Source organism: Taurulus bubalis (genome assembly GCF_910589615.1).
Source record: "Taurulus bubalis genome assembly, chromosome: 4".
NCBI classification, from domain to species: Eukaryota; Metazoa; Chordata; class Actinopteri; order Perciformes; family Cottidae; genus Taurulus; species Taurulus bubalis.
In genome coordinates, this window is record NC_136592.1 from 8,518,609 (window position 1) to 8,531,890 (window position 13,282).

Below are 13,282 nucleotides of genomic sequence, written 5' to 3' on the forward strand. Positions count from 1 at the left end.
TGATTGGCCGGCTGCAGTCTGAAGCAATGAATGTCGCCTTTTATAGATTACCATTTAAAAAACAGGTAAATACACCGGAGCGATAGAAAAACAAATCGTCCCTCACTCCTCTGCCATAATAATCCCAGAGTTTCCTGACGCAGTAGTGCACTCGAACTCCAGAGCGGTCGGTTGTACCAATCACGTGTCATATCGTAAAGCTGTATGCAGACACACAAATCTAATCTCTTCAAACATGTAAACCACAACTCTGGACCATGAAACTGTCCATGATATTTACAACAGCAAGGAAAAAGGCTGCTTCTTTTTTGAACACATCACAAAGCAAGTAAGGACATACATTCTGCAGATGTGTAATTCACTTTAAGTTAAATGAGGAAAGACAGACTTTGACCTTAAATAACAAGGTGCAATGGGGGAAAACAGAGCAACATATGTAAAGCTAGGAATGAGTAAACAGATTTGAAATGGAATAACAGCAGATCATTAAGCAGGAATTACTTGTGGAGACATCTCTAATGGCACATGACATGTAGCAGCCATTCATGACAAAACTTCTATAAGAAGAAAACGCATGAGGGTAGCATGAAGCCTTCAGCTCACTTCAACGGAAACCAGCAGGAGAGACTCTGCAGCTTCAAACCAGCAGTGGGACTCTACTCGCACGTATCTGACTTTTTTCTGATCAGTCGACATCCTGCGGTTGATGTTGGACGGAAACAGAGGACGGCCACGCTTCCAATTATGTTTTTCTTAATGCCGTTATTTCGAGATCACAAGTTAATTAGTTTTGCTATCTCAAGAACAACAAGCTCTGGTATCTTGAGGTAATGAGATAATCAAACAGTTATCACGAGGAAACAAATTACTTATCATGTCAATCGGGGACATGGGGTTTGTGCCGAAACTCTGGCAACTCATTTGAGCTGAAATTGCCCAGATTGTGTTTTTCTGTTAAGACATAACATTCAGATCAGTCCTCGTCTCCTACGGGTGACTTATTCTGGGTCAACATACATGGGCTATCCTTTGGCACAGTATAAAACTTGCAGTATTTAACCCACAGACGTGATTTAGCCCTGGTTAGCCTGAGGCGGAGCTGTCCAGGCATCCATGGTGCTGATGAGGCTACTGTTCACATGCAGCAGCTTGTGTTCCTTTCCCTCCACACCAGACTACGCTGACGTTTTTTTTTTGTTACTTCAAGATATCTGCCTTTTAGTTTCCCAGAAAATCTGAGAAAAAATGAACCCATCATCACAAGAAAACCAACTTTGTTCCCTCGAGATCACGAAATAAAAAACTTGTGAAATACATGCAAGCTTGGCTGTTCTTGGCTTTTTCCGCGGTTTCAAGACAAATGTAAGTGATACATTCTTTAGAGGTAATTAGTAAACGGTTACTAGGGTCACCTCAGAGAGATATGCTTTACAAAAAAACATCAGAAACACAGGCAATCAGGTTCAATCAAGTTCACTGTTAGTCAAGGCAGAGAGAGAAATATAAAGTAGGACTAGTACAGTAGTCTCCACTGAAGACTCAAAAATAGAGGCCTTTGTTTGAACTTTTTAAAATCCCACAGAATAGATGTAAATTTCCAGTAGAATAAACCAGCGGTCGGGGCACTGCAGCGACCCGTCAGTCAGCAGTACTGCAGAGGTACTTCTGGGACGAAGAGGACCCGACAAACAATCCATATTCTGAAGTGAAGCCTCTCTTCCCGACACTTTCGACCTAGACAATCATATAAAATCTTCACTTTGCACCGAATGGAAATCAGAGCGGACACAGACGCAGTCAAGTTCATTCCAGTGAGGGGAGGATTCCTCGGTTTGGGTTTGACTTGAAGACGAGGGGCTGAGCAGAGTTACAGGCAAAATACTTGGACTCACTACCTCACTGTTTCCAGCCAAGTTTGGCTTTTAAATCCGATGAGATAGATATATATATCTCTCTATCTCAAGTTAAAAATGCAGAATTTAAAAATCGATTTGATACACCATCTCTGAAAAATAATAAAAAGGTTTGTTTAAAAGGGATGCATCACTCAAATAGCCTTGGACGCACGTTGATCAAATGCTGACAAAGGTTTGGCATGAATGACTCGCTGAATGATTCAGTGACTCTGCACTGTTAAAGGAATAGTTTGACATTTTTGGGGAATACCTTCTTTTTTTTGCCCTTTGAGTAAGAGTTAGTTGAGATACCAATCTCCCGTATACTTCAAAATAAGGCTTCAGTCCGCAGCCCGTTAGCTTAGCTTAACACAAAGACTGTAAACAGGTGGACACAGGTAGCCTGGATCTGTCTGAAGGCAGCGAATGAGCGAGGCTAGCAGTTTTCCCATGTTTCCAGTCTTTGTGCTAAGCTAGGCTAAGCGGCTGCTGGGTGCAGCCCTATTCTACAGACAGATATGAGAGTAGTAAAGTATTTCCATCTTTCTCTCAACCAGAGAGCAAATAGGTGTATTTCCCAAAATGTCAAACTTTTGTGGTTCAAAGTTGTGTTTAAAAGGTAGGTCTGGTGTTGTTTATACGTTCTCTTATTGTCAACAAGGCCCATGAAAAGACCCAAACCAACAACGTATTGACCTTACTAACGAGTATTGTCTGGACTGGCTTGGTAGCCGCATAGCGACAACGTCTGCCACACAACCGCAACGTCCCGGTTCGATTTCAGCCTTTGTTGCATGTCATACCCCTCTCTCCCCAAATATCATCTTAAGTATTGTCTCTGTAAAGTCTGATATGTCTTCTTCCTCTGTGTCACAGAGCTCCATTCTTGTCCAAAAACGGATAAAAAGACCTCAACGAGCCGCATCGTTTTACTGGGTTGACGGGTTACCTCATTACCACGACTACACACACCGGGGTTGAGTTAGACTCAGACCCACAAATACTCACAAGAGCACCAAATGTGTGTTAGTCCTTGGCTGAAAATAGACTCAAACAAATGCACTATTAAGTCCTTTTGAGTCGTTTCGGGAAATTATTTAGCTTTTTAAAACATAAAGCATATAAATCGGGCTGCTGAAGGCGGGAAGCATTGCGAGGTGTATGTACTCATCGTGGTTTGGGCCTGATCCTATGGTTCTTTGACAAGAACATAAATATAAAATATCACCAGCTTTATCTTTAATGCGACAGCCAACCACCTTCTAGAAATGTCATTCAATAATAATAATAATAATAATAATAATAATAATAATAACACCACCTCATTCAATAAAACTAGAGGACGTTTTAATCGGGTAAATTCCTATGAGATCACTTAGCAGGCTTTTATGGTTCACAGTATATAGCGGTGCATAATGGCTCTGGGTAACAACACAAAGGCTGCTTTGGCGTTTTAAGAACACGTTGCCAATAGTGTATTGGTACTAGGGGCCAGAATTGAGTTTGATTTTCTGGGACAGGCTCATGATGGGTTTACGTTCAAACAGGCTTGTTTGCATTTAATTGCGGGACTCAACGTTAGGCTGCAGATTTACAATTCACTGCATTACACAGACCATAAGCACTACCGACGCTGGTTTTATTCTTCTTAGCAAAACACTGCATATGCAGATCTTTACGCACTCAAACGGGCGTGAGCTCATTATATATTCTACTGCACTTGCTCCATGTGGTGGGCTCAGGCATGGGTCTCACCTCCGGACCTGGTGGGGGACACACTTCAAGGACACTTTAGCAGAGCAAATATTGCAGACACCGGGTCTCAACAGAGTATCTCCTTAAACTCTTCAGCATGGCGTTGTCTCCCTCCCTGAATCTCCGCCCTCGTCACTGAGGGTCCCGCTGAACCTGGAGAGCCTCCTCTTGCCATCACTCCTCCTCTCGTCCCTGCTTCTTATTTCCCTGCTCGGCACTTCCACGCTGAAGTGGCTGTTGCTGTCCTCTGCTTTGGAGGGCTCAAAAGGTGAAGTCACCTCTATCCCCTGGGAGTGCGATAGGGTTGTGGGTGTCTGGGAGCAGCTGGGAAACACAGGGGGTGAGATGGGGGACAGCGGCCCCAAGGGGGAGTAGCGTCTCAAGGAAACACCTTTTAGGTTCACAGCGAGCTCCAGGACCAGTTTCCGAGATGCCCTGGTGGGGCATAGGGGTACAGAGGCTTCCTGGGGAGTGCGAGGGGGTCCGTTACGATCTGAACAGCCGGGGGTGGGGGGCTCAGACGGTGTCGCCCTGCTGTGTTCCCTGCTGACAGGCGACAGCGCCCCCTCCTCTGGGCTGTCCACCGACTGCGAGGAGAGCGGTGATGCGGGGCTCTCTGGCGTGCAGGAGTGCAGGTCCATGGTGGCTGAGCAGCAGGAGCCCACCGCATCAACCTCATCCCCGAGCCCAGCTCCGCACCTGGCCCTTCCCTGGGGCCCCTGCACCCCCACAGTTCGGTAGCTGTGGAGCCCCAGTGCGATCTGCGCGGGTCCGGGGGAGTCCAGCAGGGGGGCGTGGCCTCTGGTTCGCCCCGGACCAGAGAACAGGCGACTCCACAGATGCCCGAGGCGGCGGCGAGAGGACGAGGAGGTGGAGCGCCGCGTCGAGTGACGTCTGATCTGCCTGCGCATCGCCAGCCGCAGGTTCTGTAAAACGGAGGCCTGGAGGAGAGGAAGGGCAGAGAAACTATAATTCTCTCAAGATATAATATGATCGTGAACAATCTTTAGATGTGCTGGTAAGCGGATCTTGTTTCCAAATTATCCAGTGTTCATGCTAAGCTACGCTAAATGGCTCCTGGCTGTAGCTTCATATTTTCCATAAAGATAAATACAGAAACACATTTTACAATAGCTTTTGCCTCAATGCACACAGACAGGAATGTTAGTGATTGCTGAAACAAAGAGATCGTGACTGCTGTTGTCTATGTCGGGACTGCACTACAGCTGCTGGTTGCCAAAATTGCAAAAAGAATAGTCACACACACCAGTACACTCAACAATTCAGGGAAATGGGGTCCGCAGTGAATCCCTGTGTGTGAATGCGCTACCTGAGTGGGGTTGTACAGGGGGAAATCGTCCACCGGAGGGATGAGACCCTGGGCGATCAACTGACCATACGAAGGGGGGGCCTCCCTCTGGACAAACTCTGCCTCCATGCGAGTCATCTGAGTCTCAAACGCTCTGCAATGGAGAGAGGGAGAGGGAGAAGAGGAAGAAAGAGAGCAGAACAGAAGAAAGGAGAAAGTATTGAAGCGACGAAGACAGAGAGTGAGCGAGTTTAAGGTGATGAGGAAAACAACCTGGGAAACTTTGTTAGAAGTTTGTGGCACCTGCTCCATTACCCGCAATAATATGCTATAGCAGACTGTGTGACAATATGCTTTAGGACCCGTGTAGAGAAAGTACACAAAGTAGTGTAAGAAATGGACTGAGGTGCCGTGTCAGACTCACCTGTACTCTCTGTTCCTGAGGGAGTGGAGTTTGAGGGCACAGCCGAGGGCAATGACCAGCAGGAGACTGCAGACCAGACTGCCGATCAGGGCGGCCGTGATCACTTTCCTGGGCACCGCTGCCAAGCAGTCCCTCTCGTCGCTCCCGTCCAAGCAGTCCTCCTGGCCGTCGCAGCGCCACGTCTCAAAAATGCACAGGTTCGTCCCGCAGTGGAAGTTTCCAGGTTGGCAGTCGTAGCAGTTCTTCTCGTCCGAGCCATCCGGGCACCTCTTCTGGTTGTTGCAGCGCTCGGAGGCCGGGTAGCAGACGCCGGCGCCGCCCTCGCAGGGGAACTCCCCGTCGGGGCACGCCGGGCAGGCCTCCTCGTCGCGGCCGGACGGGCAGTGCCAGTAGCCGTCGCAGCGCTGGCGCTCGGTGTAGCAGCCCTGATCACTGCCACAGGGACGCTCGCCAGGAAAACAGTAACCTTTGACCTGGGAGGGCAGGGGAGAAAATGTGTCACTCTCTCGACACAAAGAAGACAAGTGCTTGATTGATTGTGTTCTAACAGCTACACACACTTCTTTCAAACGCACAGATAAGAAATGGTGAAAGGAAGCCAAAAGAAGATGTTTGAAACATATAGGAAGGCTTAAAGAAGGAGGTTTAAACTATACATTGTGAGGAGATGGAGATGATGAATGGTTTCAGTGAAAGATGTTTTCCCCTCTCCAGTTCGCACTACCTGGTATGTGGCGTTGAAGCCATGCCCAGGGCTGTGAGGCTGGGCCATGTACAAAACATTCATCTGACCCCGACTGGACTCGAGCAGCGCCGGCCGCCTGTTGTTATGATACGACAGCACCTGTAAGAGTTGCTCTGCCCGCTGCAGCAGGCCATCGTAGACGTGCAGCGAGTCCCCGGGCCCCAGCTGCAGTTCCAGCTGCAGCACGATGGGCTTGGGGTCCTGGGTGTCCAGCGACCACGAGCACCTCAGCTGCGCCACGGCGCTCCTGTTGGCCCGGAAGAAATCCGGGGACGCAAAGGAGCCGTAGAAGTTGCCCAGGCGCTTGCCACAGGCGGTGTCGGGGCAGCCCAGCTCGTCGGTGCCGTCAGCACAGTCCCGGGCTCCGTTGCAGCGCAGGGCGGCGGGCAGGCAGCGGGTGGACTGGGCCTCGGTGCACGCGAGGGAGCCGAGGGGGCAGAGGCCGGGCCGCGCCTCGGTGGGAGGGGGCGAGCAGCTGCGTTCGTCCGTGGCATCGCCGCACTCATCCTGACCGTTGCACTTCCAGGAGCGAGGAAGACACTTCCCGTTCCCACACAGGAATTCATCCGACTGACAGCTGCTCTGACCCAGGTGACCTGCAGAGAGAAAACGTCGACAGATTGAAACACCAGCTATTAACGCTCTGCAGATCCTCACATATACACACATAGTTTGCACACGTAAATGCACTTCATTATCACTAGCTAATGGGTTTAGTTTACTCCCCACTTGTTCATGTTAACACTCTCTCTCTGAGTCTCAGGCCTCACTTGTAATCTGCAGGGTGGCAGAGAAAGCCACTATTATTTATGAAAACACGTGGAACCGAGAGAGCATACATGTTTCATCATTTTTATATAGTCAAGCAAAAAAGTGTATATGATAATAGAGTGTGTCCTACAGATAGAGTATGGGTGGGATAGGCTTATATTATTGCTTGCCCCAGGGCCACAGCATGGACACGCTCATATTAGCCCAAAACTGACGCACATATTGTCAGATTCAGACCAGAAAGTTGAGCAAGCGACCTCAGTAGAGCCAACACTGTCGAGTGACAATGTTTCTGTGCAACATAACAGCAATAAAATGACTGCTATGATGAGGCACAGGAACTGAGAGGGTATTGCAATTCAGTCCGCGCAATAAAGGACAATGTAGAAATGAAAATATGGCATTTTAAGACGATCCCCTTCTTTCTATTTGAAATCAAACTGTTGGCCCAGTTTACCTCTGATGTAGGAGAGACGAAAGCCCTGGGCCTGCCCGGAGCTGTTGGCCCGAGAGTGGAAATAGAGCCAAACACGCCCCCTGGTGGAGATGAAGGGCGGCGGCAGCATGGAGCCACACAGCCTGGACTCCCCGTTCCTCGTGGGCGTCAGCAGGAGCCAGTCTCCCAAACAACTCCCCGACTCCGCCAGGTCAAAGTTACGGAAGCTAGAGCAGAGGATTGGGGGACATCAGGCGCTCGCTCCACGACAAATGTCATGTGCAGACTTGTATGCGTGAGGGACTCTACCTGATGGTAATGACCTCTCCCTGACCTCCCTGGATGTGCCAGCTGCAGTTGACTCCGGGGGGGTAGTTTAAAGGCCACGAGGGGCTGTAGATCACACCCCTCCGCTCTGAGTGGACCTCCACTCGCTCACTGCAGCCTGCTGGGTGGCAAAGATACGGAGGAGGATGGGAACACACACACACACACACACACACACACACACACACATTGATGAGGCCAGGTTCTACAAGCCTTTTGTGGATAACGTAAACAGATGGGCGCTGTAGATTTGGCTAATGTTACTCAAACAAGAGTAAATAGTGTGTTAGTTGGGGGGGACTATTCTCAGCCGCGATCAATATGCGCTGTATCAGGCTTCGTGGCAGCTACACAGCTTTTGGTCTTTTCAAGAGATTTGTTGAACAGCAGACTCTGAATTCATATTGTGTCTTTAAACCGGTGACCTTTCACTCACGGCACCACAAGGCCTCCTGATACATCTTGGCTCCTTCAGAGGGAAGCTACCCTATCACAAGAGAGATACAGTCTATTCTTTTATTCATGATGAACTCAGGATTCTGCACGCTTAGCGGGATCCACCGTGCTACTGCAAGAACACGCACACACACACGCACACGCACACGCACACACGTTCCTTCTTTTCAACTCATGACTTTAGCAGGAACACTAACCCTTTTATCACATTGCGGCTGCATTCTACTAAAAAGCATACCATTTTATTTGATTCTCCCCATTTGTCTCGGATCAAAGACGTAAAAAACATTCCCTCAAAAAGACAAATGACCTTAGTGCCTCGGTGGGGCTCTCTGTGCTGATCACATGGGGCCTAAAACAGAAGCGGCAGCAGCAACCAAACCGGCAGCCAAGGCGACAGCTCGCCCGCTGCCATCGCGCCACCGCTCCGGGGAACAAGGTGAGGTGGCCCAGAAGGAGCACTGTGACTCAGACTCTCTGCACGCAACGAGTCCTCTTTGTTCCGTGATGAGTAAAAAGGCGTTTTTAAAAAACAGGGCGTCTCGATGTCAGAGGAGAGTGATGCTATAACGAGGGGAAATCGTGACGTCAACGTCGAATCAATGGGAAGGATTTCATTCTTTTTTTTTATTGGCTCATTACTGCTTAATGCCACGCGTGCAGGAGGAAGCTGTCTAGCAAGCTTTTTAATTAACCAGAACCACAGAGACAGAACATTAGCTTTAACGATGATTATCCAATGTTGAGTGTGCCCAGTTCTGCTGAGTGTGTGTGTGTGTGTTTGTTTCAGGATTTATTGATGAATAAGTTAAGTCAGCGGATGGAAACATAGAGGGGTGAGGTCATTAAGAGCTCAGTGATGGATATCCACTACCCAAACACGCACGCACGCATGCACACGCACACGCACACGCACACACCAAGCAGTCTGCAAAGTAGAGCTGAACAAAGTTGCTGCCTGATGAGTTTTTTTCCCCATTTATTTATTTATTATTACTACAGCAGATGTTTAACATTTCCTTTTCTATGATGAACAATAAATGTAATGAGCATTCTGTAGGAGTGCTTCTGCAGTTTCCTTCTGCTTTCAAATTCAAAAGTTGCCCGGAAATACATGTCCTGTCCTGTTCATGTGCAGCATCAGAGGCCAAAATAGCCTTTAAAGTGGGCCGGGCTACTGTATTTAGTTTTGCATACATTTGCTGCTGGTCCGTCAACTGTGTTTAAATCAGATCACAGCAGCAGTTACTGCACACAAAAAAGAAAGAGCAGTTTCTCGACTCACAGTAGCCTCAAAGGACCAGCATGCTCTGCAGCTACGCGAGACCGCAGCGGTTGAGTTTGTTCATCAACAAAGCCCGGGACACTGACGGACTCTGACTCTCACATCCCCATGCAGGACAATTTCAAACACCCTTGCACATCTTTTCTTTTCTTAAAATACACTTGCCACTGATATGTTGTGATATGCACATGTTTATAGTTTTTATTATATTTTTATCGTTTTATTCTATGTTTATTGTTCGGCCTATTTCACGAAGTCAAATTCCTTGTATGTGCAACGTACTTGGCCAATACATATTTTGGATTCTGGTTCTGTTTGGAGCTTTTCTCTGAACCGAAGACTCCTGGCTCTTATGTAACGTGTTTATTCTTCTGGTATGTTCAGCCTGAACCCTAATGCAATAAACTCAGCTGCCAACCAGTTCATTAAGTAAATCACAACAACAGACTCATGATACTGAAGTATTCGGACCTTTCACTGAAGTAAAAATACTAATACAGCACCAAAAGAAAATCCATTACGAGGTAAATTACAGGAGTATATCAGATAAATGTACATCAAATATAAAAAGCAAAAGCACTCACTATGCAGAAAATGTGAGCAACATATTGTACTAAATTACTTTGAAATGAATTTGAAAAGTACTGTACCAGAACCTCAACGTAGTACAAGTAGTGTACATTGAGTGAGTACCTAGTTACGGTCCACCACTGATAACCACAGAGCATCTGAGAGACGAACAGCTGGATTCAGTTTAGTGTTTTTATAAATAAAATAAATTATACTAAGAGATACTGGCTTCACTAACATAAACATAAGGTGTTCTGCTTCCTCTGCAATAAATCTTCACAACTGGAAGAATACTGTGTGTGTGGTGAGAGAGAGAGAGAGAGAGAGAGAGAGAGAGAGAGAGAGAGAGAGAGAGTCTCTGTGTGTGTGAAAAGGTGCTAAAACAAGTACTAACACGTTGGGGTGGTGTGTGTGACATCTTCTCTCAAGCCCACCCCCTTCCTCCCTACCTACCTACCCCCATCCCACCGGCATCCTTCCTCCTTCATGTTCATGCCAAATAAAGTACAGGATATGATAACAGGAGGGAGGGGGGTGTCTGCAGAGAAGCAGTGATGTAATGCTGATAGCAGCATCTCATCTGTGAAAGAGCGCGTCCATGTTTCCACGTCGTTTACCCACCACAGATCAATACCCCCCCGGGCACAACAATAAAAACACCGACAGTCTTCATCTATCGCAGCACTTTGGCGGAGTGACACAATAAACCCTCTCCCGTGCGGGTGTGGACGTCAGCTTTGCAGCGTGCTGCTCTGCTGGGACGCATCAGTGATGTAACGTTGGTGATGTTGGACGCTTTTTGTAAAGCGCGAGACCTTTAATGGCGATAGGAACCACCAAAACAAATACTAAACCTACTCGCTGACTTTCCATTTGAGCCATTTGAATGTCTGGCACATAAACGTGTGTGTGTGTGTGTGTGCGTGTATGTTCCCATTCAAGCAGCAGCGGAGACGCATTGTTGTTCCTCACCTGCGCCGAGCAGAGCGCAGCGGATCCACAGCAGCCCGAGCAGCAGCTCCGTGGGTCCCACGGTCCGGCGGGGACTCGCTGCCATCATGTCGGACACACTTTCCGCGCTTTGCTCGACATCTGTGTCCTCCACCAGCGAGGCTCCCGCATCTGCGTTCAGCTCAGACGCACCGAAAGCTGCGCCGCACTGTGAAAAGGCATTGTGTCCTTTGCAGCGGCAGCCAAAGACGTCAAGCGCGGCGGCGAACGGCGCCATTTCCTGTTGGACGCCTTCAAAATAAAAGGCACATTTCATCGTCAACGGAGCCTTTTTTAGAGAAATCATTCAAACATTTACAACTAAGATTAGATTTTGAGGAGCTACGTACTTGTTGGAATCGGTGTAGTTTATGAGGGCAAAAAACAGTGTGTACAAAGGTTACTTTCAATACATGATTGTAAATATGATTTGAGATGTTTGTAAATGTACTGTACAAAAAGCTAAAAAGGGGATTAAAAGATGTATTTTTATTGTAGTTGAGTTAAATTATGGAACAACGCTAAAATTAATGTAAGAGTGGTCAAGAGTGGTTTTCAAAAGGATTATTCATAAAAAAGATTGAGGGTTGGAAGTGTAATCCTCAGAATGGAATGTATGTATATTTACTTTTTCATTCTTTCTTTTCTTTCTTTCGAATTAATTATCTGATTGAATTGATCATAATAATTTAGGATAGGAATATATAAACATTTTTCCTTATACCTATACCTTTTCAGTCTTTCTGTTTGGTATATTATATAGAATAATATTGTATTGTAATGATTGACTGAATAAAACACACACAAAAACAAAATGTAATCCACTGACTGACTAAATTACATTACGACCCGCTTGGCACATCTGCATGGACATCATCTGGAAAATCAATAGCAATAAAACTAAGATATAGCATCACAAAGGCAAAACGTCACTGTGTGTGTAAGTGTATACAAATAAAAGGTGAAGGCGAGGAAATCAGAATCCGTTTATTTGCCAGGAATGTTTACACAAATGAGGAATTGTTCTAATAGAGGAAGGTATTGTTTCAGCAGGTCTTATTTTGAAGGGATAATCTAACTTCCGCTCTAATGGTGGGCCCTCTGTCTTCAGCTTGCCGCATCCAATAGCACAAAGTGGTCCTCATTATTCTTTGTTTATATGTGTTCTTCCCTCGTCATTCCCGGCGGAATATAACACACAGTTGGATAGAAACTGTAGACATCGTCCTGAAGTACAGGTTTCACCACAGACGGCGTTTGCTTGTGGAAATTAAGAGGGCATCTAAAATACGGTCGCTTCATGATTTTCTTCACCCAATCCCTCCATTGTAGTTTGACGAATTCTTGGTTCAGGAGGCGGTCTCACTGCCACCTCCATGCGGTCAGATGGGTGTACTGCAAACCCCTTTGGCAAATTTCATATATACATCATTTACTTTCAATTTCGGTGTTTTCAAACAAGCTACAGAGTGTTTCTCAAGAAAAATAAAATCACATGTTCAATACAGATGTATGTAATCACCGCCTGTCAACAGATGTCAGTAACTGAAGCGCAAGGAGACATTGCCCAAAAGGCACCGCTGGGATTCGAACCCAGGATCTCCTGTTTACTAGACAGGCGCTTTAACCATCTAAGCCACGGCGCCGGTATTGCCGTTGATGAAAATGGCCTTTTTAAACGCACGAGGTCGATTACAATGATATGTTTTAATTGTAGTCACATCGCAAAACAATGTTTAAAGACTCACATCTCCATCAAAAAGGTGGTTGACTATGCTAGCGTTAGCCAATTCCTCCCGCTTGTTAGCATCTAAAGCCGACTTCTACGTCATATATATTTATATACACAAGTAACGCCATATCAGGGACTTCTACAGCTAAAATGAATTTGAATTGCTCTACGCAGAACCGTGTGCGAGTATTTAATGTATTTCTGTATGTCAGTGACTTCGACGTTGCTGCCACGACTGTAGCTGCATGTTGCGGCTACTCGCGGTCAGAAACTCACACCGCTTCTCCAACAACAACAGGTGCAGCATTTAGTTTGTCTGCATCAAGGATGACGCGTATTCACCTTTTCGGGATGAATGACAGACGATGGAAACTTTGGGTGGATTATGAAAGCAGCGTCGGGTCAGGCGGTGCTCAGCGTCACCAGCTATTTTTGAGAACAGTTGTCGATCACTGCTGACAGCAACTGCGGATGAGATGGAGTCAGTGACGCATTGTTGTTGGAGTTGACCGTTTTCCAGTGTACCGCTTTGAGGCGCTGAGCAACACAGACCAAACTATGCAACCTCGGTTGTGTTTGGCAAAGCT

At 46.8% G+C, this 13,282-nt stretch overlaps 1 protein-coding gene across 1 annotated transcript; it reads right to left on the reverse strand.

Annotated features, from left to right (window-relative positions):
- Window positions 1–3,742: 3,742 nt before the first annotated feature.
- On the reverse strand, window positions 3,743–11,201 carry lrp3 (low density lipoprotein receptor-related protein 3; the record flags this gene model as incomplete). Its single annotated transcript, XM_079217498.1, has 7 exons — window positions 3,743–4,591; window positions 4,981–5,113; window positions 5,384–5,856; window positions 6,108–6,724; window positions 7,357–7,562; window positions 7,645–7,783; window positions 10,946–11,201. The coding sequence occupies 7 exons, from the start codon at window positions 11,199–11,201 to the stop codon at window positions 3,743–3,745; spliced, it is 2,673 nt and encodes an 890-aa protein (XP_079073624.1).
- Window positions 11,202–13,282: the final 2,081 nt, after the last annotated feature.